This window comes from Dermacentor albipictus, chromosome 7 (genome assembly GCF_038994185.2).
Source record: "Dermacentor albipictus isolate Rhodes 1998 colony chromosome 7, USDA_Dalb.pri_finalv2, whole genome shotgun sequence".
Lineage (NCBI taxonomy): Eukaryota > Metazoa > Arthropoda > Arachnida > Ixodida > Ixodidae > Dermacentor > Dermacentor albipictus.
The window spans coordinates 94393678-94418784 of NC_091827.1; the positions used below are offsets into that span (position 1 = coordinate 94393678).

General features: G+C 47.4%; 1 protein-coding gene across 2 annotated transcripts; it reads left to right on the plus strand.

Annotated features, from left to right (window-relative positions):
* The first annotated feature begins 11966 nt into the window (after window positions 1–11966).
* On the plus strand, window positions 11967–24484 carry LOC139048096 (sulfotransferase 2A8-like). 2 transcript variants are annotated; one of them, XM_070522523.1, is made up of 3 exons: window positions 11976–12107; window positions 21315–21527; window positions 23290–24484. In XM_070522523.1, the coding sequence occupies exon 3, from the start codon at window positions 23290–23292 to the stop codon at window positions 24304–24306; it is 1017 nt and encodes a 338-aa protein (XP_070378624.1). In that variant the 5' UTR covers window positions 11976–12107; window positions 21315–21527; the 3' UTR covers window positions 24307–24484. The 2 variants fall into 2 exon arrangements, with proteins under 2 accessions (XP_070378623.1, XP_070378624.1); XM_070522522.1 differs by lacking the exon at window positions 21315–21527 and having other exon boundaries at window positions 11967–12107.
* The last annotated feature ends 623 nt before the right edge of the window (window positions 24485–25107 follow it).

A 25107-nucleotide genomic window follows, 5' to 3' on the forward strand; every position in this document is an offset into this window, starting at 1 on the left:
TAGCATAAGGTAGAAAATAATGCCGATAATTTCCAGCGGTGGACACATTACGTTAACTATATAGTATTACTTACGTCAGACAATGGCACATGTTGCTTTATAACTTTTTTTTTTACTAAATGTGTTGCTGCAGTTCAATTTATGCCAATTTTGACCACTTCTGTATTCTTTTTGCAGTCTACCAATCATACATTTAGTTACTCTTAGTCAGAAAAAGGAAGTGAGGCTACAACATACGAGCGATTCATCGTGGCCACGAGCGTGATGACAGCATATCTTCCCGCCTGGCGTTCTAGCCTCTTCCCTGCTGTGCGTTTAAAATGCGGAGAGAGTGCACAAAGCGACGCACTGTAGTATTCCCGCTAACTACATTCAAAACGAAGCGATTTAGTCAGTGGCCAGGCAAATGACATTTCCCGACGGTAACGCACTAAAGCACTCGATCCGCAGCAAACCAAGCAACAAAATCAGTACTGGTTACCATGTGCTCTCATATGGGACGGGTTCATATGCCATCATCGAAAGAAATAAAATATTACACAACAGAAAAGAAGTCGCACTTTGCGTTCACTCCAATAAACTAAACACTTAATTCTAGCTGAGAGCTAACGTCGCTTAGTGAGCTTTGTTGAGAGCTCACGCATTCTTTTTTTCGCTCGCAGCCACAGAAAAACGACTACATTCCGAAAGGCAAGAATAGACAATACTGCCTTTGTCAAGCCACTGGCTACCCCTTACGTGTGCTATAACAAAAGACTAAAGCTAAATTAATACTCAAATCCGACGTTACCTCACAAAGTGCAGCGTACGCTGAAATGCGTAATTGCTAAGTTTCGTCACTGTAGGCCTGAATTTCCTTTGCGGCCTACATTGTATTCCTATTCTATGTGGTGAACACGTGGAAAATATCCAGCGAATTCCAGGAATATCCAGGAACCAGGAAAATGTCGCGCTGTTTGGCTTCGGGTGTGTCGTTTGCTCGGAATAACACGTGGACTTGTTCCTCCTAAATTGGCCGGGTGGACCCATCTCTCTCGAACGGCTCGAGCCTTCCCGTCAGCAGCATGGCGGCAGCAATGAGGGGCGGTGTTTCCGTGGGTACTCGTCGCCAGCCTCTTCGCCAGTGCCACGATCCGCCCGGGTTCGTGAACAAGGGAGGGCTCGAGGCACCCTCCGTTAGAAGGGCGCTACGCAGCGTGGTGGTGATGAAAGATGACGGACCGCTTAGCAGCTGTGCTCGTCTGTGTTTATTGCGGTGCGGTGACCAATGTTGCCTACTGAGGCTGGCAGGCCACCGAGCCTGGCGGGACAACGAAGATTATGCCAGAGGGGGCATCACATGCTTGTTACTATTTGCAATTTATGCTATGTTACTTTGCTATTTAAAAAAAAATGACAGGGTAACTTTCTTTGGCGGGTAATGTATGCGAATTTATAGATCAATTATTTGGCTACGCTGTGCATTCCTAGCAGAATACACATTAATAAAGCTGTACAACTAAATTAGAGTTGTTACACTTACACACCTCGTGCTGGAGTGCGCCGCGGTTGATTTTTTCGCCCTCTGTGGCGATCGCTGGAAATTGAGAGTTTTCGGGGTCTGGGGCGAATCCGGCGATTTTATGTTTATCTCGAGATAATGGAATGTCCGCGTTCGCGACACCTCCCTAGCTGTCACGCGTATCATAGTAGAATGCGATTACCGTTCAAGCAATGTAGCGACATACCGTCTTACTGAAGTCCACCTATTTAAGAACTGAAGTCGTGATTCTGAGACTTCGATTGTTTTGGTCACATGCGACTGTCTCTGGTATTGGTCCGCTTTCGTATGTCGCTCTCTGGTCAAGCTTGCTCATGAGCATGGCGGCGCGACGATGACGCGGGGACAACGATGGGCTCCCACAGAAGGAATGGCTTCGGCAGAACGACAAAGGCGGTATGGCGACGGCGCCATAACGACATTGCGATGAAGATTCCCAGTTCGAAAAACACAAGAGGAAATTTCAGTCCGTCATATCTTGGGACTACTTGTAGGCTGACATTCTGTTGTTTGATGTCTGCAGTGTGCCCTCCTGTAGTTTGATCGGCAGTAGTTCTCTATCAATCTTTAATTAAAAAAAAAGATGACATAGAGTTCTTTAGGACTATGTCACTTTGTTAGTGTACAAAAGTAAGAAAACTAAAAAATTCTTCAGGCTTGGATTTCTGCTTACGACCTAACGCTTCTGAAATCAGTATGTTACCACTGTGTTATGCCAACCTTGGTTGCACTCGAACATTTTGACCAGGTCAACAGTAAAAATATCTCGTTACGCGAGTGTTGACATTTGTAACTTGATACTCAATGTGGGCTTTCACTCCGCCATGTGTGATGGCGCCTCTCCAGAAGAGCAGAAGTGTTATCACTGTCGACAAGTACAAATTAAATTCTAAATTCTACAGTATTGATTTTGCTTTACAACATCAATATCAGTTAAGAAATTCAGAAATAGACAAAGGTGAATTGAACGATGTAAGGATCCTTATTTACGCTATCGAGCGCGCGTCTGCGTCGTGTGTTCAGTGCAAAATAGCTACATAAAGATTTGTGGATAAGTGCCCATTTAGACAGTGTACCGCTTCCTTACGGTAGCACATTTGCGAGAATACTGACACCCGAGCGACACAGATTTTCACGCAGCTTCGTGGAAGAACCCAAAACTTCCTTTCCGCTAGGAAAAAGCATGTGCAAGATTTCAGGGGAAATTAAGTAATTGATCGGCGTAACAGTACGTGTAAGTCCACAAACCTGTGTTTCCCATATTAGAAAATTGAACAAAATGGATACGCATCCGTTGACGCAGATGCGATGATTTCGACTAACGGTCGATTTGGAGGAGTCCGGTGGGGCGATTGTTTGTGTCGTGTCAGCACGGCACAATTACGACAATTCGCCACGTTGACTTTAATACCGGTATCGGTGCCATCAGCATCAGAGAGCGCACCTTCGAATACCGCGTAAGTGAAAAGTACAATGTAGGCCACTGATGTGGAACTAACATACCATTTTAAAGCATAGCAAAGCAAATAGCTTCTGTCGCGGCGTCAAAACATTTCTCGTTGAAATAGAAACTGGCACATTTCTAACGCTGCAGCAGAAAGCGTCTGTCGCGACAGTGAGTTCCTGTTTCGACGTCCTGATGGTTCTCGCGATAGAAAGCTTTTGTTGCGACTTCAGAACTCTTGTTGTCCCCACAGGATGTATCTCTTGCAGACTCAGACCTCTTGGTCGTCGAGACTAAATGTTTCTGTTGACACGTCAGACTTTCAGTCGTAACCTCAGAAATATCTGCCCGAACTAGACAAACGTCAGGAACAACAATTTCTGTAGTTACGGCCAAAATTTATGTTGTTTTCTTTAACCGAGTTCTCAAATGACGACGATTGTATAATGACAGAAACTGAAAACGACAGCATAAAGGCAGTGGGATGGCCAAGAGTGTATGTCAGCAACCAGGTGGCGAAGCTGGTATGACGGCAACGAATGCATGAGAGCGAGTGGGTGACGACGAGGTATTGACGGTGGTGGTATGACAACGGCAGGATAATTACGATTAAATGATGGCATCATGATTACGCTGAAATAACGCTAAAGAAATGACGTCTATGGACCGTCGAATGCAGTATGAGGACTATGGTAGAACGAGAGTGTGACAATGATGGCAGGAATGCAATGGTATCATGACTTTTGCATGGCGACGGCTTAGCGAGAGTGGGAACAGGAAGTTAGTACGACGAGGATGAAACAACCATGACGGTATCACAATGGTGGTGCGACAACGAATGCCTGACCACAATGGTGTGACGGCGACACAATGATGAAGATCACATGACGACTGTATGGCGGCAATCGGATAAAGGCGAGAGCGCGACCACCACTCTATCACGAACTTTGTATGACAACGATGGCTTGGCGAGGCGGAGTGACGAGAGTCGGATGACCAAGATTAATTTAAGGTGATAGAATCGGCAATCGGTATTGTGATGATGCGATGACATTGCTTGCCTGACTGCTGTACAACGGCAGTGGTGGCTACGACGGCGTGACGACGACGGGAGTGGTATAATCGCAATTGAATGCCGAAGGCATGATTATGCTAGAGTGACGTAGAAGGAATGGTGTATATCCAACAATGAAGGCCGCCGTATGATGACGGCGTGACATTAGGTTGACGTTTCTGAATCGATGATAATGGTAAAACGATGACGTGAGAACAGGGGTTTGAAAGCAATGGTTAGATGACGATTGTGTGACGACGCTGGCACGACGTGGCTTGATGAGAATGGGATGAAGAAGTTGTGATTAAAACTATGGAATGACCATGACAGCATCACGATGACGCTGTTACAGCGAATGCTTGATTACCACTGTATCCCGACCAGGCAATGAGGACGACCGCGTCGCAACTCTCTCAAGACAGTGTGATCATAATGAGTGTGTGGGCACAATGGTCTGGCGACTGCTGTATTGCAAAGATTCTATAATGATGATGGCGTGACGATGATGGCATCAAGAATGTCGCAGGACGCAGGTAAAATGACAACGCTGGAGAAACACGACGGCATTTCGACGACGGTACGAAAGCGGGTGTATGGCTACGACGGCATGGAGGACGAAACTTGAGTGGCGGCGATAAAATGACGATGCCCGCATCACGTCTGTAAGGCAACGAATTCCTAGCGACTGCATGACGACAATATTGCAATATAGTGGTGAGTACCGCATGAAAAGAGCCTTATTGCGAAACAGGAATGACGGCAATACATTGATCACGAGGGGAACACGACTTCCAACTCACACCTAGTGGCCCATGCTATTACACAACTTGGGCTACTCGGTCAGCGTATAGGGCATGACGACGACGGAATGGCGATAGTCCGATGAGCCATCTAGAATGACAAGGCTAGACCGATAACGATGGCGTCACGATCACAAGCTATTACCCACTACGCCAAGCGGCTAAACAACTAAGGCCACTGGGCAGGCGTAAGATGTTAGGTAGAGATATAGCGTCAAAAAACCTTAAATAGGCAAAGAGTGCCCATTGGATTAAAATGAAACCGGAACCTGACGGAGGAGCCGAGCAAGTTTTGTCATGTGCCATAGCGAGTGGCACACCGATGAGGAAGGCACGCAAGGCAAGCTGGTCTCGCCCTTGGAGAGAACAAAAGCACGGATAAGTAACAATGCCGGACCTTCGGGTGACGGCGTCAGCTGCACCATCTAATCCAATATGTAAACAGTGACCACTACCGTTCTGACGAATTCAATAGTCATGAATCGCCGTTGGCATTAGACACGCCACCGGGAGCCTACGCCAAGGCGCAAATTATCGCGCTGCAAGATAAAGACAAAGGGTAGCCCTTAGAACTGATTTGGTACGTGCTGCTTGATATTTTGGGTGTTTTACCCATCCTCAAGGAAGCGTTTCGCGTAGTCAATATAATATATCGAGGAGCGCTGCTTTCACTATTTGTACTCCGTAAAACGCCGCTGACAATCGGAAAGTGCAATAAGATGCTTTGTTTTGGTTTTATTTATCGAAATTTTGCAGCAAACTGTGATGGCCTAAATGGACCCTTCGCAGTTTAGTTTCGAAAGTTTGAAGTCCAAAGGACGGCTGCTTCACCAGTTAGTTCTAAAAACAAAAAGTGAGATAAAACAATTGCCTTCTACCTAACTATATCTTACGCTTCACAAACATGCACGAAATTGGCTGTCAACTCGAAAGATGTGCTTGACAGCCAATTTCTATTCGCTGTCATTATCAGTCATGCCGTAGAAAACAAGCGTTCCACGTCAGCTGACGTCGCATTGACAGTGAAAAATGTCTTTGCGAGGCGAGAACGCAAGGGAAAGAGACTAGCGTTCGCTTTCGAATAGGTCAGGGGCTTAACCGTGTCTTCCCAAGTTACCTTTGTCAAGTAAAGTGAAATATTTACACTGCAATGGATCCAGGCATATTGTCTTGGTGGGCATTTTCATTTTCCTGATGGGTTTAGACATCAGTCTGCTTGGACCTATTTCAGGGTCTGCATTCGCGACGCCGCTGGCGCTGTCCTGCCCTAATAGAAGAGGTCCCCTCCAAAGCACAGCAGAATGCATCTGCTGAGCTGTTGCAGCTGGACACCAAGAAGACATAAACCGTGGGTCTAGTAGGGCACCTATAAAAGAAACATAGTCAGGTCACGTGCTTGCGAACCGATTCTCCAGGCTACGTTGTAGGCCTTTAGCCGCCTCTTTGCAAAGAAGTGTGCCTTTGCTTAAGATTCACGCAAGGGAAACTTCAATATTTTGCAACGCGGTAAGCAAAAGTCCGGCTGTGTCGTGCCGTTTGTGCAGCAACTCAGTTGCGTCCTCTACAGGAGAGAGAAGATCAGTCGAGTGTGTCGCCAGCCTTAGTTCCTATTTAGAGACGTTGCCTTTTTGCACGCGTGCCGAGTTTCTGCCAGGCCTGGATGACTCGAAAAAGAGGTAATGAGGTTCCTCATCATTCGCAGCTGCGAGTTCCACCTCGTCGTGTTGTGAAATTCCAAATGCAGACTGGCCATATTGAACGCTATTTTCGTGTCGGCGGTGCTCTTATGTATGGACACAACGATGCCACCGCATTTCAGTCATAATATAAAGCGAGGACCACAATAAGTGATAATTTCCACTGCAACTAAAGGTAGCGCAAATGGCAAACATGCAATGCAATAGTATAGAATGGTGACATATTGTGTCATACGGTATTGCATTCGACGACACACTGCCACTCTTAAAAAGTGCATTAGACAAAATAAAGCGGGTACAGACACAACCGTTTTCTCCTGCCCTACAAAATATTGAGTGCACATTAATGCATATCTTGCACCTTCCTGTTTTCAGGAATAAATGTAGTGCACGTAGTGTCATGGTTACGGCACTATGGCCGATAATATCTTAATACTAACACAAACATACTAGCAGCAGACTACCGCTTCGCTGACTGGTTTTATATGCCAGGAAACTTTGTTACGGGCACAGCGATTTGTACTAGACGGAGGGAGATGTACACCGGATTTCATTTGCCCGTGCAGGAGGGGGGGGGAGGTGGAGCTTAATAAAAAAAAACGAAGAGGGAGATTGGCAAAGGAGAAAAATAGTAAGGCGCATGAAATACAATAAGAGAAATATAGCTTGAACAAGCAATCAACCGAATCCAAATCTTTTAAAATGTAACTTAGGGACACATTTGGCGTTCTTTATATAATCTGCCAGTTTCGTTTTTGTTTGTCTTTAGAAGTATTTCAGAGCGGTTGATTGACGTGGTGAGAACAGACCTCGAACTCGAGAAAGATTGGTGCCTGGCCTAAGGCAGGAAAGTGATTTGTAGCCACTATTTGATAGGAAGCAGAGTTCATGACCTCGGCCCTTGAAGAAAATGCACCACGAATCCCCAAGATAAGAAAGCGAACCACGCACGAAAATTCGGCTAAACGTGAGCTCAGTGTAGTTGTATAATAAAGTTTTGAAGCACCAAAACTATAACAAGCACGGTTGTCTACCCTTACATTTCAGAATACAATTATTATACTTTTACATTATTTGCCCATGCATTCGTGGCAAATGATAGAAAACTAACTTGAACCAAGCAATTGTTTATGGAGATACTAACAATTAAACGACGTATCAATGCACATAAGATGAAACTAATATTTTCTTTAATACCGCATACTTGCCGAATTGCGTCTTTTATGGCAAGCTGCAGGTTGTGGCCGAACCAGCCAAATCGAGATTGCTCCAACTCATGGAACTCGCTTAGAAGCTCCTTGGCAAGCGTTTCGGGCAGCTGTCGGAATTGTCATCATCGTTGTCCTCCTCAGTCTCCCACCCTGGTAAACGCAAATGCCTTTGTCACTGATGGGCGTTATCTGTCACCAGGCGAAGGACGTGGAAAATAGCATAAGAACAGTTAACGGAAGCGAAATTATACGAAAATAAGCATTTAACCGGGTCAGCGATGTTCCAATGCAGCAACGCTGCGTCACACTCGGAGCGGATCTGAGCAGCTGTGTGGCGGCGCGTCGGGCGAGTAAAATTGAGGAGGTACGTGTGAGTCGTGAAGTCACTGTCCACAAATGTTGCTTCGACAGCCAGGAAGCCCTAACGTAGACCGGGATGTCCATACGTCTAGGGCGATACAGGCGTACTCCGCTCCCCCCAAAGACGATGATAGTTTGGTATGCAGCGCTGATACTTTCCTGGGCAGGAAGTTCTCTATGACGTCATCCCACCATGACATCCTGTAGCCCAGGACGGCGACCTGAAGTTTAAAGGAAACAAAGCATTTACTTTGATGAACGGCAACTTATAATACTGTCAAACTTACCGTTACGAATTGTCTGAATCCCTCCTTCTCGACAACACCAAAGCGCTCCATGTCAGTGCAAATCACGTTGATGATGCGTCGTCAAGAGCAACCTTTCGATGAACAGGCACAGAGCCGCACCCAGCGGTGAAGGCTGTTGTTATCTTCGGTTGCGTTGCCAGCCCTTTCTCTTGTTGCGTTTACTAACGTTCGTGCTTCCTTTTTAAGTGCCAAATCAAATAAGATGAAACTTCGACTACAGCATTTATAGTTTCGGGGGAAAGCTTGGAGTGTGCTGCGTGTCTGTTTTCTTCAAGGGTAATTTCAAAAACGTTTTGCCATGTTGGTGGACTTACTGCGTGCGTGAGCCGCTACGCGCAGGATCCAGTGTGGCGGGGTGTTATGGCAGCGCTTTTTATTTGCAGTAGAACAAGCTTCGGCATGAATCGTTGCGTCGGGGCTCGGGGATGCGCCGCGATGGCAGTAGTTACGTGGGCTCGCCTGCTTCGGCTGGCTTCCCGGACCAATGCCTTCAAGACTTTATTTTCTCTCTCTCTCTCTTTCTGTATGGAGGGAGAGGGCGCACAAGTGATCGTGTACGACTGTGTACTGAGCTGTCCTGCGAAAATTCGTCGACAGGGTTTCGGGCAAAGGCGTCCGTGTGTCTACGGGCATAGTATTGCAAAAGGGTTGAGGGGGAGGGGTAGCGTGCGAGGAGACGGCCCGCAAGCTGGTATGCGAAATCTTGCAGTGAACACAGGCATCGCGCCAGCGTCAAACACGCACGTCAACTTAGAGAAGTGCTTTTTCGAATATGCGTCCGAGTCGCCGACGGCGACAGCGGCAAGAACAAAGAAGTGAAAGGTCGCACACAAGAGGCGGCTGGGGCGAAGGCGTCGCCGAGCTAAAAAAAATGACAAGGTGCTAGGGAAGTGGGCAGTATGTTACCGGCTTAGTTACGCGAAAAATAGAAACAAACTTCGGAGCAACTCAGCCTATCAGACAGAATTGTAGTAGGCGCGTTGCTTATAAATAATCTGTGCTTGTAATCAGCCAAGAAATTTTAAAATACTGCTTTGTTATATGCGACGCTCTGACATTGCAATCGTTGAACATGGGCTGGTTGGCTCTTTGGTATATTTTGAGAAAAGACAGCGCGTAGACGAAAAAGCGCTCTATTTTCGGTAAAACACGATTCAAGATCACCAGTGTCCTGTGCATTGGAGGCATGTTAAAAATCCTCTGGTGCTTACAGATTACTCCGTAGTACGGTGTGCCCCATATTGAAATATTGGTTTTGGCACGTAAAACTCGGGAATTTAATTCTACTTCAGCCGCTTCGATTCTATCTATCCTCTTGCGCTTACCAGTGGCCTGAGTTGTCTACTTTCTTGGCTGACTAGGTATGTGATCCTGGTCATGATGCCGTCGTGGTGGTTCCATCGTAGTCATTCCACTATCGTGATCATAATCTGGTTATGCTGTCGTTGTCACGCCTACAATCTCGATAACCAGTCACCCAAGTTGCTCCTTAAAACAGCTCTGTTGCGGCTCATTTGGTTATTATTATTTGTTTTGAACACATACAATTAACAGGAAAGTTAAAGCGAGGTGCAGGGTGGCAACTGCCACTGGAAGGGGCACAACGCCTGCCTGCTCTTCTGAAGGAAGTGACAGCCACACAGTGATGGAAGATAGGAAGGAGGGGAGGAAAGAGGAAAGGAAGAAGAACAGAACAAATCTAAAGAATGCAGTAGAACACAGTACAGGTGACACACAGTATGGCCGGTCACTGCAGGTCACGCTACTACAGAACGTTGAATACAATAGTTTCGACGCTACAAACGTGAACCTAAGTTAGTTGACTATAGGAAAGTAAGTAGAGCGCGATGAGCGTGATCACGTTTAGACGCGCAACCACGGGGGTACAAACATTCGTCGAGTGTCGTACACCGCAGGCCAAGGAGATGATAGTCTCCCACTAGCGACATGCGCTGCGCACTGAAAGCGGGACACACAAATATAATGTGCTGAAGTGTCTCGCAGCAGCCAAAACACGTACACGATGGACTTGCCACCCGTCCTTGTCTGTATAAACGTTCGTGCACGTTCACGCCGCCACCCCTCAGCTTGAATAGTTGTGCTCGAGCGCGACGAGGCAAGCCTCGACCGCGAACGCGGGGCGGGAACGTTACATTTGCGACGCGCTAGTCTGGATGCTGCTTGAGTAGGTAGCGACGAATCATCACACGAGCGTCATCAAGCTTGCACAAAATTTCTGGGCAGTGACAGTTGTTTTGAGTGCAAGTTGAAGCGAGCCGATCAGCTTCTTCATTTCCAGAGGTTAATACGTGGGAAAGTGTCTATTGAGCAGTGAAAGATACCCCACGGGATGAAATTTTGCTCGCCGAGTCAGTAATGCTGCGCACAAGCAGGATAATTAATCTCTCTGCGTTGTAACCTGCTAAGGGCAGCGCTGGAGTCCGTAAATATGGCAATCTTCGATGTAGTAAACGCCTCTTGGACGTATTTCAGTGCAACATTAATCGCTGCTTGCTCAGCAGTTGTTGAAGAAGTTGGATGAGGGATATGAATGATATGCCGTACTTGAGTTAAAGGGCGGAAGAAAGCTGCAGAGACGCCGTGACCGTCGCTGTGTGCAGATGCATCTGTGAATACTTGAAAATAATCCAGAAACTTTTCGAGCATGTGAGACTGAGCCAATTGGAATATCACTCAAAGAGGCATATCAGACTTTTTGTGCACGTCATGGAGTGTGGCGTAAATGGGGAATACGTGTTTCGGGACATCTTTTGGAGGGAGAGGCGTAACTGAAGCAGCATGTTCAGAAATGTCAGTGATATTCATAAATGAAGCCGCCATTTTTCCCATGCAAGATAATGGGCGCTGAATGAAACGATCAAGGAGCGAAAATAACTGCCTAATGCGGAACTGAATCGAAAGCGAGCTGTATGTCTAGGAAGAGCATGCAGGCTGAATGCTTGTTTGCTTTAGCCAATTCGAGCACTGAAACAAGGTCTGATATGTTGTCTAGAGCTGAACGGCGGCGATGAAAGCAACGTATGATATCAGGGAAAAAATTCAGATCCTCTAGCCTGACATCTAAGCGAAACAAGACCATTCGCTTCATTAAATTGATGACATTTGAAGTTAGGGACTGTAGCATAGCCACGGCACGCGGCCCGAACAGTTACGAGGCACAGACTGCTCGAACATAGAAGACGTTTATTTCGGGGCATGCGATAGCATTTATCCCCTGAAGTGGGAAGGGAAGTGGGAGTGGAAAGAAGGAGCGGAAGTACACTGCGCATGCGCAGAACTATCATGACGAAGACACAACACTGCCCTCTCCTCAAAAATGGAACCGTTGCACTGGCTTGCGCTGCCTCGTTGACCGGCGCAGGACTTGCTGCGAAGCTTCGGCCGGACTCAAGCTAGTTGGGAGAGGAGGGGTGTGAGGTCGAATGCTGTCATCCGAAATTTGGCCTGCATCTGGAGAATTAACTGGGGCGGCCGCTTCCAAGGAAGTGGTTGCATTGGTGGCCGTGCTGGTACCTGGCGTCTGGTTGGACCCTGGACCACGAGCAGTCGTATACGGAAACCTTGGTGATGAATCCGAGCGGCGGCGCACCGGATCGACGTGGCGCTTGACAATGGCAGTGGGAGTCTCTACGGTTACCATTCGTGCTCCGGTCGCCGATTTGACACGACCAGGCATCCACTTCTCTCCCTGTCCGTAATTGCGGACGTACACGCTGCTGTCTGGCGGCGCTGTCCAGTTGTGGCTCTCCTCAGTTGGACCTGTAACAGTCACAGGGAAGCAGGTGTCTAGACGGGATCTTATTTGATACCCGAGGAGCATCTCTGAAGGCGATTTTCCAGTCTTCAGAGGTGTTCGTCTATAATTCAACAGTAGCCGTACCAATTTTTCGTCGAGATCGCCTCCCGTCGTTTTCTTAATACCCTCCTTTATCGTTCGCACCGCCCTTTCAGCAGCTCCGTTTGACTGTGGATGAAAAGGTGCCGTGCACAGATGCGTGATGTTGTTTTTTGCTGTAAATGTGGCAAATTCCTTACTCGCGAACTGTGTGCCGTTGTCCGATACTATTGTACGTGGCACACCAAAACGGGCAAATATGCTTCTCAGAGCCCTTATTGTGCTTTCCACATTTGCATGCTTCATGGGAATCGCTTCGATCCATTTGGAGTGCGCGTCCACTACAACTAGGACCATCTTCCCGGTTACGGGTCCTGCGAAGTCGATATGAATCCGCGACCACCGTTCTTCCGTCTTCGGCCAGTTTAGGGGAGGTGCGGCCGGTGGCATGGGTAAATTTGCTATGCAATTCCTGCAGTTGGCCGCACGCTGCTCTATGTCGCGGTCAAGTCCTGGCCACCAAAATAGGGAGCGTGCGACAGCTTTCATAGCCGATGATCCTTGGTGGGTTTCGTGAAGAAGTTGTAGAAAACGCTCTCTGGCGTCACTTGGTATCACGACGCGATTTCCCCAGTACACGAGGTCGTGTGCCAAGGACAATTCTAGCCTACGCTCATAATACGGTGCTAAATCGGGCTTTATGTTTGTCTTGCTTTTTGGCCAACCGTGTAACACATAATCTTGAACCTTACGCAATGTCGAGTCGACAGCTGTTAGTTCCTTCAGTTCACGCGTTGAGACCACCCCTTCATCTAAGCTTTCGAGTGCGAGTACGTACTCCGGGGGCTCACCTTCAACTGCGTCTCCGGTGGTCTGCTGTGGTAGTCTGCTGAGGGCATCCGAGTTCAGTAGTTGTTTCCCAGGAACGTACTGAAGCTTGTATTTGTAGCCTCCGAGGTACAGCGCCCAGCGTTGAATTCGCGCAGCCGCCATAGTCGGCGTCAGGCGGTCGGGTCTCAGCAGGCTGACGAGTGGTTGATGATCCGTAACCAACGTAAATTCACGACCTAGAAGATAGTCCCGGAATATCGTTACACCGAAAACCAAAGCCAACGCTTCGCGTTCTAACTGGGAGTAGTTCCGCTCTGCTTGGGTCAGTGTTCTTGAGCGAAAACCTATCGGTCTATTTACGTTATTGATCGAGTGAAATAGAACCGCTCCGACACCCAGTGAAGACGCATCGTACTCTAGCTTGAGTTCCTTTGCAGGATCGAAATGTACAAGAATTGGCGCATTTTTCAGACTTTCTTTTGCTGCATCGAAGGCGGCCTTTTGCGGTGCGTTCCATTGCCACCGTGCGTTCTTTTCCAATAGTTGATACAGCGGTGCTAGGTACGTTGACATGTTTGGCAAAAATTTCGCGTAGAAAGTCAACATTTCGATAAATGCCCGTAGTTCGGTCACGTTCCGTGGATAAGGTGTGAGCATGATAGCTTCCACGTTGTTTTCTAGTGGATGAAGGCCCTCGCCGTCAATGCGATGTCCGAGGTATACAACTGCCGGTTGTCGAAATTTACATTTGTCATGGCGTAACTTAACCCCATGATCCCGAAAACGCTCTAAGACGGCTTTCAGTCGCTCTCCATTATCGCCTTTCTGCTCGGACACGATTACATCATCAAGATAGGTTTGAACTCCGGGTAAGCCACTGATAATCGTGTCGATTTTTCTCTGGAAGATCGACGGTGCTGACGATATTCCGAACGGAAGCCGGTTATACCAAAATAAGCCTTTGTGCGTATTTATTACGCAAAGTTTGCGTGCGGCTTCGTCTAGAGGCACCTGACTGTAAGCGTCGCGCAAGTCGAGGGTGCTGAAACATTCACCGCCACTTAAATCTGCGAACATATCCTCGATTACAGGAATAGGATACTGTTCGAGTGCGCAAACCGGATTCAATGTAACTTTAAAGTCACCACAAATCCGCACCGAGCCATCTTTCTTTAACACCGGTACTATGGGCGTTGCCCAATCCGAATGGCTGACTGGCGATAAGATGCCAAGGGAAACGAGTCGGTCCAGCTCCAAAGCTACCTTGTCGCGTAAAGCATAAGGAAGAGGTCTCGCCTTACAAAACTTTGGAATTGCTCCATCTTTGAGGTGCAGGCTTGCTGGAAGACCCTTCATTAGACCGAGTTCCGTGGTAAAGATGTCCTGGTAGTCTGTGAAAATGGCCTTAACCTTGCAGGTGTCCATTGCGCTCGTTTCTATGGCTCCGCAGGCCGGTGTCACATGTAGCACCGGTGCACCAGCTTTGTCCAGCAGCGTAAGCAGGTCCCTCCCGCAAAGGCTTGGCCCTTCGCAGTCGAGCACTGTGAGGGGACAGTCCACGAGCACGTCTTTGAAGCCCACACGTAATGTCAGGTCGCCCAGCACCGGTAACCGCCCTGCGTAGCAAGACAACTTCACACGTGATGGCTTCAGGGCAGGCCAATGGTTTCGATGCTTCATGTACAGCTCCCGAGAAATGACGCATACTGGTGACCCGGTGTCGACTTCCATGGCTACTTGAACGCCGCCCCATGTAAGTGGCGCATTGGCGACTCAATAAAATTTTTACGTTCCGAAACCAATTTCCAAAGGTGGACTTCATCACTGCTCTCGTCCCTTGGCGTTGTTTCCGTTATAGCCAGTGTATTTGCGTGCATGGCTCTGGTAGCTAACCTTCCGCGGTTAGGATGACTTTGACATTTCTTAGCAAGGTGTCCCCGCCGCCCACAGCGATAGCAACGTGCATTTGCCCATCCGCAACTGACATCATAGTGTTTTGAGCTGCCGCACCTTCCGCATTCTAGATGTTCTTCAGCGTTTCTGTTTTCCCCGGAGGGCGTTTTTCGAGCCGCCTGCATTTTCAATCAAACCTTTGGCTCGGATGACATTTTCATAGCATCATTCTCGGCAGTTTCAGCTGAAATTGCGAGTGCTTCAGCCTCCGCTAACGTGAGGTCGGCCTTTGCCAGTAATTGCTTCTGTAGGGCCTTTGACCGCACACCGCATACAATACGATCCCTGAGCATCCGCTCCAGGGCGTTGCCAAAATTGCAGTTATCGGCTATGCGGCGTATTTCCACCAGAAACTGCGTGACAGATTCTCCTTCCATCTGGCAGCGGTTAAAAAACTTGAAACTTTCCGTTATTTCATGTCGCATCGGATCATAGTACTCGTTTAGCACCTCGACAACTTGCTCGAAGCTCAACGCGTTTGGGGCTCGCGGTGCGACCCTGCCGGCTAATACTTGCACAGTTTGCGTGCTCACTGCCGCCACGAGAAATGCTCTCTTTTTGGCTGAATCGGTGATTCCGTTAGCTTCAAAGTAGGCATCTGCCTTAATGAGATACGGCTTCCACTTATCTGTATCTTCGTTGAATGCAGGGAGCATATGATGAGCCATTCTTGTCGTCGGCGAGGCTTCCTTCGCGGTTGCCGATTCCGGGTCTTCTTTCACCGAATGGGGGGTATCCTGGCTCGTCGCCACTGTAGCATAGCCACGGCACGCGGCCCGAACAGTTACGAGGCACAGACCGCTCGAACATAGAGGACGTTTATTTCGGGGCATGCGATAGCATTTATCCCCTGAAGTGGGAAGGAAAGTGGGAGTGGAAAGAAGGAGCGGAAGTACACTGCGCATGCGCAGAACTATCATGACGAAGACACAACAGGGACATTGACTGGTAGGACTTGAGGTGTCTTGCAGGGCGTCCGGGCTTCAAAATTGGTATCACCACGGACGGTTTCCATTCATCAAGGATTACACAAGTTCTCCATACTTCATCATACTCGTCCAATATACGATCATGGAAACTCTCATCAACGTTGAGCAATGCTTGATATGTCGCACCATCTTCACCTGGGGCAGAGCGGCGTTTGGAGGGGCTCAGCGCGTGTCGCAGCTCCTCAAGAGTGAAATCTGCCTCATCCATCTGGCAGGCTCGACCGTAGGAAGTGCTTATGGCGTTGGGACTTGTCAAAAAAGGAAGGTCGCCATTTGTGGTGTCACTGAATGCAGGAGAGACGAAAATGTCCTCAAATGCATCCGCTATATCTTTTGGTGACTGGCCAGTCACTATGCTCAATGCAGTCGTAGGAGTCTTGCGAATTTCAGGAGTGTGGAGAGCTTTCAATATGCGCCATACATTTCCAAAACCACTTCCAATATGCAACGAGCTACACAAATCTTAACAGCTCTTGCTACGAAGCTGTTTTGTATGCCGCCTATGGCTGCATCATTGCGGTTATACATAGTCCAGTCGGTGCGTCCTTTAGAGCGCTGTGCCCGCGTATAAGCGCACCGTCGGCATGCGCGGAACCGCAAAAGCTTTAGATCTGGGTTTGCCTTGATGATATTCCGTCGTCGTTGTGCTGTAGCTTGTCATAAGCACCCACTCATCAGTTTAAACAGGCTCTCTTGAGATGGTGCCTCTGAGAAGAGCTGAAGGAACTTGTCCCAGTTAGTCACTCTATACGCGACAGCCTGGCGACCCATAGTTTGTTTTGGTGTTCACCAAATCGGTAGGTGATCTGAGCCCAACTGGTCAGGTTCACATGGCCAGGATAAGTACACATCTCTTGTCGATATGGCAAAGTCTGTGGTGGAATGCTCCTTTCCTCTACCTATAAATGTAAGTGAACCGTCATTCAGTATTTCGAAATCGTTCTTGATAATGATCTCGTTAATCTCTGCCCCACAATTGTCTTGGGGACGGCTACACCATCGTGGATAACGGGCATTAAAATATCTGCATGACACAAACGATGCACCACACCGAGACGCTAAGCACTCAAGTAGTGAGGCATCGGAAGAACGTGTAGGCCTGTTGTATTTGCTTGCCACCGTCGTACACACACCTCTGAGGCTCACAGTAACAGGTGCACACACACACACACTCATCGTCACAGATGCAGTCTATGCCAATAACCACGAAATCCAAGTACGCGCTCACGTACACTGATGCTTTTTAAGCATTGCGCGTATGCGCCGCGTCCACACACTGGAAAAAGCCACAAGCTGGTTCCGCGCATCGAGTGTTAATGTGGACATCCACGAAGCCTGGCAATCTATATTCATCTTTCCTTACGCTAGTTTCCTGAAGCGCTATAACGTCTGGTGGAGTTTTCATAGCGATGAGTCGAAGAACTAGATCAGCGTGCCTCGGTCGCATCGACCTGACATTCCATTGTAGCTTAAATGGGGGAGGCGGCTGACAACTGTTAAAATTGTTTGCGGTAAAACGTCTAGTGAAGGCCGTCGAGGACTGGAACGAGGGCCTCCAAAAGTTGCTCAGCTGCTGACGCTGCTGGTGTCTGCGGATCGGCGATTAGAGATCTGATGACGTTGACAAGCATCTTCAGAAGATTGACAAGTTGCACATCGTCGTTGCTTGAGACCGGTCGAGGTGCAGTGTTTGCAGTGCTTTCCACTGTGGTCGAAATTTTTGTAGATACTTGTTCCGCGATTTCGATAGCAGCGATGGTGACGATGTGTCTGAGAAGCAGGAGGCCAACCCCCTTACTTTCCGATGCGTTGTGTCTTTGTCATTCTTTGAGCGTGCTGCTTTCCCAGTCGCTGGGGCAGCACTACGGCGACGGGAGTTTTCTCTTTTAGTGCTTTTAGTTCTTTCGTCAATGAGGAACATCCTTTATCCATTGCCAAATGTTCACCGTTGCAGTTAGGGCACTGATATGCCTGACTTTCACAGGAATCTACATGGTGATCCCCATCGCATTAGGCACAGACCCGATTTCTGGTGTAAAATCCCTTAACATTACTAATCTTAAAACACTTATGGCATTGCAAAAGCCGTGGTACGAAAGGTCGAACAGGCAAGCGTAAAAGTCCAGCCTTTAATGACTAGGCAGCTTTCCAGAGGCAAAAAGTATCTTCATACACTTTGATGAGACCAACCTTCGAACGCTAATAATTTTTCATGGTGGCGTGCAAATGATCACTTTCTTAAAAATGTCGTCTTTGAAATCCAAGTCAACATCACATAAGACACCAGCCGCTGTATTTGTACCCTGTGGTATATAGGGACGCGTGTGGACCTCACAGATTTCAGACAAACCGAGTAGAGTTGCACCATCTTATCATGAGTCGTGTCAACGGCAATGACATTTTTCAGGGGTTCACCCGCACCTCTTGGATTACTCCAGGGGCCAGTTTGAAGAAGAAATCATTAAATTTCTGTCGTACATTTCATCTTACCATCACGTCAACGGGCATGAAAGCTGCTGTCGTAGTCTTGATAGTGCTGTATATGATAGTCGCTTCACTTGAGGACGATGCCGGAGACGTCCGTCTCGGACGGCGGTGCTTGACAGGTCTGAAAGCATCCGAATCTTCCGATCTTGAGTCAGAAATCTCGGAATCAGCAGCGTCGGATCCTAGTGTCGAACTGAGCCGCTTCCGAACCGCGTGCAACCTACGCTGACCACCAGACGAGTCCAAGACCATATCTTCCATGGCAAGCTCTGCGGGGAGGATCTCCTAGCAGAGTAGGAGTCTTCAAGGCTCAGCACAAACGTAGTTTCTGTTACTGATGTACAAAAATAACACAAATAGAGAAAACAGTAGCACCAGAAGAAAACCGGCAACGGAGCGCAAAGACATCGTCGCTGTTCCCTCGAATTTGGTTAAGTACTCGACGAGTAATCACAGGTAACTGGCTCTCCTCTTACCGACTCAAGCTGTCTTCAACATTTCATGTAATTTCGGTGTGATGGGTATGAAGATAAACCTTAACTATAACGTAGAACCGCAATTTCGAAATTACAGAGCTCGAAATATACAAGGTGTTCCAGATAATTTTAGCCAGAGTTTAAAAATACGCAAGTGCTATGTAGTTGGACAGAAGAAAGGTAATGTTGTTTACCGTCGCCTGAAGATGCGCAAACTATATATTTCAATCACCTAATTATGTAATTATTTCCAATCCATTATTGACGTATCATCATCACCATCATCATCATCATCATCATCATCAGCCTTGTTACGCCCACTGCAGGGCAAACGCCTCTCCCATACTTCTCCAACTACCCCGGTCATGTACTAATTGTGGCCATGTCGTCCCTGCAAACTTCTTAATCTCATCCGCCCACCTAACTTTCTGCCGCCCCTTGCTACGCTTCCCTTCCCTTGGAGTCCAGTCCGTAACCCTTAAAGGCCATCGGTTATCTTCCCTCTTCATTACATGCTCAGCCCATGCCCATTTATTTTTCTTGTTTTCAACTAAGATTTCATTAAATCGCGTTTGTTCGCTCACCGTATCGGCTCTGATTCTTTAACGTTACACCCATCATTCTTCTTTCCATAGCTCGTTGCGTCGTTCTCAATTTAAGAGAACCCTTTTCGTTAGCATCCAGGTTTCTGCCCCGTACGTGAGTACTGGTAAGACACAGCTGTTATACACTTTTCACTTGAGAGATAATGATAACCTGCTGTTCATGATCTGAGAATGCCTGCCAAACGCACTCCAGCCCATTCTTATCCTTCTGATTATTTCCGTCTGATGATCCGGATCCGCGGTAACTATCTGTCCTAAGTAGATGTATTCCCTTTCCACTTCCAGTGCCTGGTGTTCTCTTCCGAGACTGTTAAACATTACTTTAGTTTTCTTTAGACTAATGTTTACTTTAGAATGATGTTTAGACCCACCCTTCTGCTTTGCCTCTCCAGGTCAGTGAGCATGCATTGCAATTGATCCCCTGAGTTACTAAGCAAGGCAATAAATATCATCAGCGAATCGCAAGTTACTAAAGTATTCTCGACTAACTCTTACTCCCAATTGTTCCCAATCCAGGTCTGAATACCTCCTGTAAACACGCTGTGAAGAGCATTGGACATATCGTATCTCCCTACCTGACGCCTTTCTTTATTGGGCTTTTGTTGCTTTCTTTATGGAGGACTAATTCACATATAAATTATTATAAATATACGAAAAAGATCAACGAGAAAATTTTAGAGCAACAAGAAAAGCTCCCGATACAGCTTCCTGTTGTTCAATACATGTTACATAAAGTGGTTTTCCGAGAGTGAAAGAAGTCCGCAAATGCACGCGAAATTGCCGCACGAGTGGTCGCTCGAGGCACGCAGCGTGTATTCGCGGGCATTCACCGTCGGGGAAACACTTTTATGTAGAACGTATCGAGCTAGTTTCACAGACTTACCGAAGAGGTTATTATTAGTAGTGAAGATGTTTTGATATGCAATACAGGATAGTAACATTCAATACCATGTTCCCCTTTTTAGATTCCAACCATGGTCTCGTTACCATCCGATGCGATTCAGAGTAGTTTCCATTTAATAGAGGGCAGTTCCAGAAACCATTAAAGTATACATAGATGACAATCTCAGTCCCTAATCTTCTCCCTCATTATCATCACCATTGATCTATTTTTCGTTAGAAATGTGTTTTTTTTTTGCCTCGACCAGGCAAGGGTATTGAAAAAAGTCACCAACAGTCATTGCAACTCTATAGTAAGGTCGAATGGCGTCCTTCGCTGTCGTATTAGGAACAAAGAAAACGCGCATAACCATGTTTCTGGGAGTCCCTGCTCGCTATGTCAATGGAAGTAGTGTATATGAAAAAAGCGAATACGGCTTCTCACGTCCAGCAGCAGGTCAGGAGATGTATACAAGGCCAAAGGAAAATAATTTATAACAAGGACTTTTTGCATGTTATCCGAAGTACTCCTGCATGTTAAGCAGCGCGAAGCTTCAGGCATTCAGCGAGACCTGTTAAGGTCTGTGTGACAGTTCCACAAATATAAAGAAGAGATGTTGTTATCGCGTTGTAAGTATAATAAGGGCCGTTAGCTTCGCAGGTGCTTTGTGGTTCATCGGCATCACCTATCACACGTGGCCGCAAAACCCTTCTATGGGTTTTTCGTTAAGGCAGTTCTTTTTTCAGGGACGTTCTGTAGTAAGCTCATCAAACGTACCTTCGTCCTTCTAAAAGGCTCTCTGCAAATTTATGCGTCAACGCAGGTGCGACACACAGAGGAATTCATGTGACGTGAAATAAGAAGCAAAATACACGTGATACCTAGACGGAGGAGAGAATATAAACGGCAGAAGGGATACAGGACCTACTGAACGATAGGAAGCTCTGTCCACGGCCTTGGTTGTGGCTGTGCTGAGACAAACCGGGTAGTCGGCGAACTCACGTTCTTTCAACCACTTCTCGCAACCTGATCCTCGGTAAGAATACGTGCAAATGTATTTTCACTGCGTGTTTGGCTAAGGAGCCTTCTCACTTTCCTGGAACTTAGCTTCTGGTTAGCTTTTATAAGTGCGCCTACCCATAAATTAGAAAGGCTTGTATAAGCAATCGTTGTGACATCGTCATTGTTTTACCAATGCCTCGCATATCGCACAGTAAATAAATTCTGATAAGTGGTGGTGGTAAGTACACCATGTGACAAAGAAATAAACGCTATGGCGGAGGAGCAATGGAGTGCCTCGACAGCCAGGCTTAGACCCCCGCCTGCAGTTACACAAAACTACCACCATCACTACCACAGGAATTGCAGTGTTTGTTTTGTCTGCGGTGTGGTATATGTGCAATTGATATAGAAGAGGGTGAAAAAGGACCCTTACGCCGAGCTCAATTAACAAAAGTTTATCAACGAAAACCTAGATTTTTTTTCCTGAGGTTTGTTAGCTGTTACAAGGACATTGGCAGAATTCGCCTAAATCAACATTAGCAGAAATTGCAGGCGGCTAGTATAAATGTTCCATTCCGGCCACACTGGTTTCAGCGGAATCGTAGACATGAATCTCGCTGCCTATGTGAAATGTTTAGGCCAATTTACCCTAATCAGGAGGAGGAGGAGGAATAAACTTTATTTGTGCACAGCAGATTTGAGACCTAGGCCCCTACCTAAATGACGGCCTCGAGCCCTTGGGCCCTGGCGGCATCTTCGGCCTGCTGGATTGCCTTGCGTTGGTCTTCCGGTGCACAGCTGAGCAACGTGGTCTCCCACTGCTCTCCGGTTTTAATTATTTTATTCTGTATGGGTGTACGAGGACAAGCCCGAACCATGTGTTGTAGGTCCGCCCTTTCTTCACAGAATCTACACCTATCCCTGTAAAGGTCCGGGTAGTAGCGGTGGTAGGGCACCGGGTTCGGATATGTATCTGTTTGTAAGAGGCGCCATGCCGTCGCTTGCCGTCTATTTAACGAGGAGTGTGCCGGAGGGAAATGGGCCCTTCCCAATTTATAGTGTTTGGTGATCTCGTTAAAGCTGGTCATCCGGTCTCTCTCCGTTCCCAGTATTTGTTGCATGTCACCTGCTCGGCCTGTCAGTTCTCGAGCCAGGTTGTGCGCTATTTCGTTCCCGGGAATCAGGTGAAAATATTTTCGTGTAAGGACTCTAGTGAAGGGTCTGAATACCGTCTTTCTTTCGTTAAAGATGTAGGTTTCATTGTGGTTGGCGTAGTGTCCATTTGTGAGACTTTATATAATAACCTTTAATAACCGGATGGCTTACTGGTCTGAGCTGGGGTGAGGAACAGTGGTTGGCAACATAAAATACATGAATAAACACAGAATGAAGGAACCGTTCATAAGCTTCCGGACAAGCCAGCGCCGACCACAAACTCTCGTAAAAGCTTGGAGTGGGCAGAATAACGGCGTTAGGGAGGCGGGGGGGGGGGGGGGGGGGGCGTAGACCATGCCGCCACTTAGATAAAGCCACATCCCATTGCGCTTTTCTCACAGTATGTAGGGACCGATACACTCCGATAATAGGCGCCTACCTATTGCTTTAGAATGCACCGTTCCAACCAGGCGGCCTTCTTGGAGCCCTAGGGATTGTCGTCAGTAATTTCTTTTTAAGAAAGGTCCGACATTGGCCTAGTTAGTTATTGACTAGGGGCATTCTGTAGCTTCCAGAACACAAAGAACACATTCCATTTAGGAAGGCTTTGAGACAGTGACGCTCTTTCTCATTGTACGCAGATGGCAGAGACAAAGGGTCCCACATCGATCATTCTGGACGAAGAACCTGAGATGCTAAAAATGACTCCAAGAAGACCGCACTGCAACGTCGTAGACGGGATACTCATAAGCGCCTTGTACGATCCACAACTTTATCGGAATTCCATGAACTTTCGTGCAAAAAAGGGAGATCTCGTTCTGTTCTCGTTTCCAAAGAGCGGCACCCACTGGGTCGCGTACATCATGCAACTCATCCTGAAGAGGGGCCAACCAATCAAGACTTACAGGGAATTCACGGAGAACATGCGCATTATGGAGATGATTGGGTTAGAAGGCTGGAAACCGAGCCTGCCGATGAGGATTGTGGCCACGCGCCCGCCACCTCGAAAGGAACTGATCAGCGATGAGGCGAAGTACGTGTACGTGGCACGAAACCCTTGGGACGTGTGCGTCTCGTCATACCACATGCTCACAACGATCAAAAACCACGGCTTCGCAGACGCTACGTTCGAAGAATTCGTGGACGCGTTCTTGGCTGGAGAGGTCGGTTTCGGGAACTTTTTCGACCACGTCGCCGCTGGGTACGCTCTGCGGGACGAGCCCAACGTGTTCTTTGTCACGTACGAGGAACTTGCCAGAGACACGAGAAGCACGGTGCTCAGGCTGGCTCGGTTTCTGGGCCAGGAGTACGCTGCTGAGCTTGAAGGCGACGAAGCGATGCTGGAAAAACTACTTCAAAGGTGCACGGCAGATTACATGAGAGATGTGATTGTAATAGACTTTGACGACAGCTCCGGCGGGGATTGGCAGCGTACGCTTGCACGACTGAATGTGGAATGTAAGGATTTCCGCTGTGGTGACGGAAAGAAGTTTACCGTCGTAAGGAAAGGCGAAGTTGGTGATTGGAAGACCTATTTTACGCCAAAGCTGCTCCTTAGGATGGAGGCGGCCATACGAGAGGCCGCTAATAAGTCTTCCATCGTGGAATTATGGAAAAATATGCGAGACGAGGCACTGATGGTTCTGGACGAAAGCTAAATGAAGCAGTGAACTGTTGTTATTTCAGTGGTTGGAACGGACGTCCTGTATTTTGCTTGAAACCAATTAGGTGAGCAAAAAGGTGCGTGTTGTCGTCGCCCGAGTCTAGACTCAATAAGCCTGAGAATGCTTTGTGTAACCTTGTGCTGCACGAAATGAATAAACGCACAAGGTGCTTGTCCCCTCTCAAAGTCAGCAAATTTGTGAGTTCTTACATTATGTTCGAGTCGTCGATTCGACATAAACTCACACACACACATTAGGGTCTGTGGAGAAGGGGGAAAGGGAAGAGTGTCTTCTCAGAACAGAGAAAATTCTATGATTGAGGCCGGGATGACAAGATTAGACGACTGTTTTCATGAGCCATTACATTAATACCTAGCGCCCTGCAAACTATTGCTATGTGCCCTCATCGATAAATAAAGTGTATTGTCTGTGACCTTGCAGCGTTGTACACGTGCTGTCAATGAGACAAGACGCTCAATCCAGCGAGTACATAGCATGTCGCTTTGCGCAATAGTTCTAATTATTTTTGTCGCACTTAATTTTCAGCTGTCATGGTCACAAATTTATTCAGCCACAACTCAAAACACTCGCAGTTTCCATGGCCCTTCATATGAAGAATTAACAGGCGCGATTTCATTGCCTTAATAAAAATCACGTTTGAGACAGGTTGGCTGTATACATGACATGTATTTCTACAGGCTGGAATCATTTCAGCGTTTCGAGACGCGAAATATTTCCACTGTATCAGTATCAGCATCAGGTTGCTGATACCATGGTGTTGCGGTTACGTTCATG

Coding starts and splice junctions, on each gene's coding strand:
- LOC139048096 (XM_070522522.1), top strand. CDS start 23,290: ATGGCAGAGACAAAGGGTCCCACATCGATCATTCTGGACGAAGAACCT.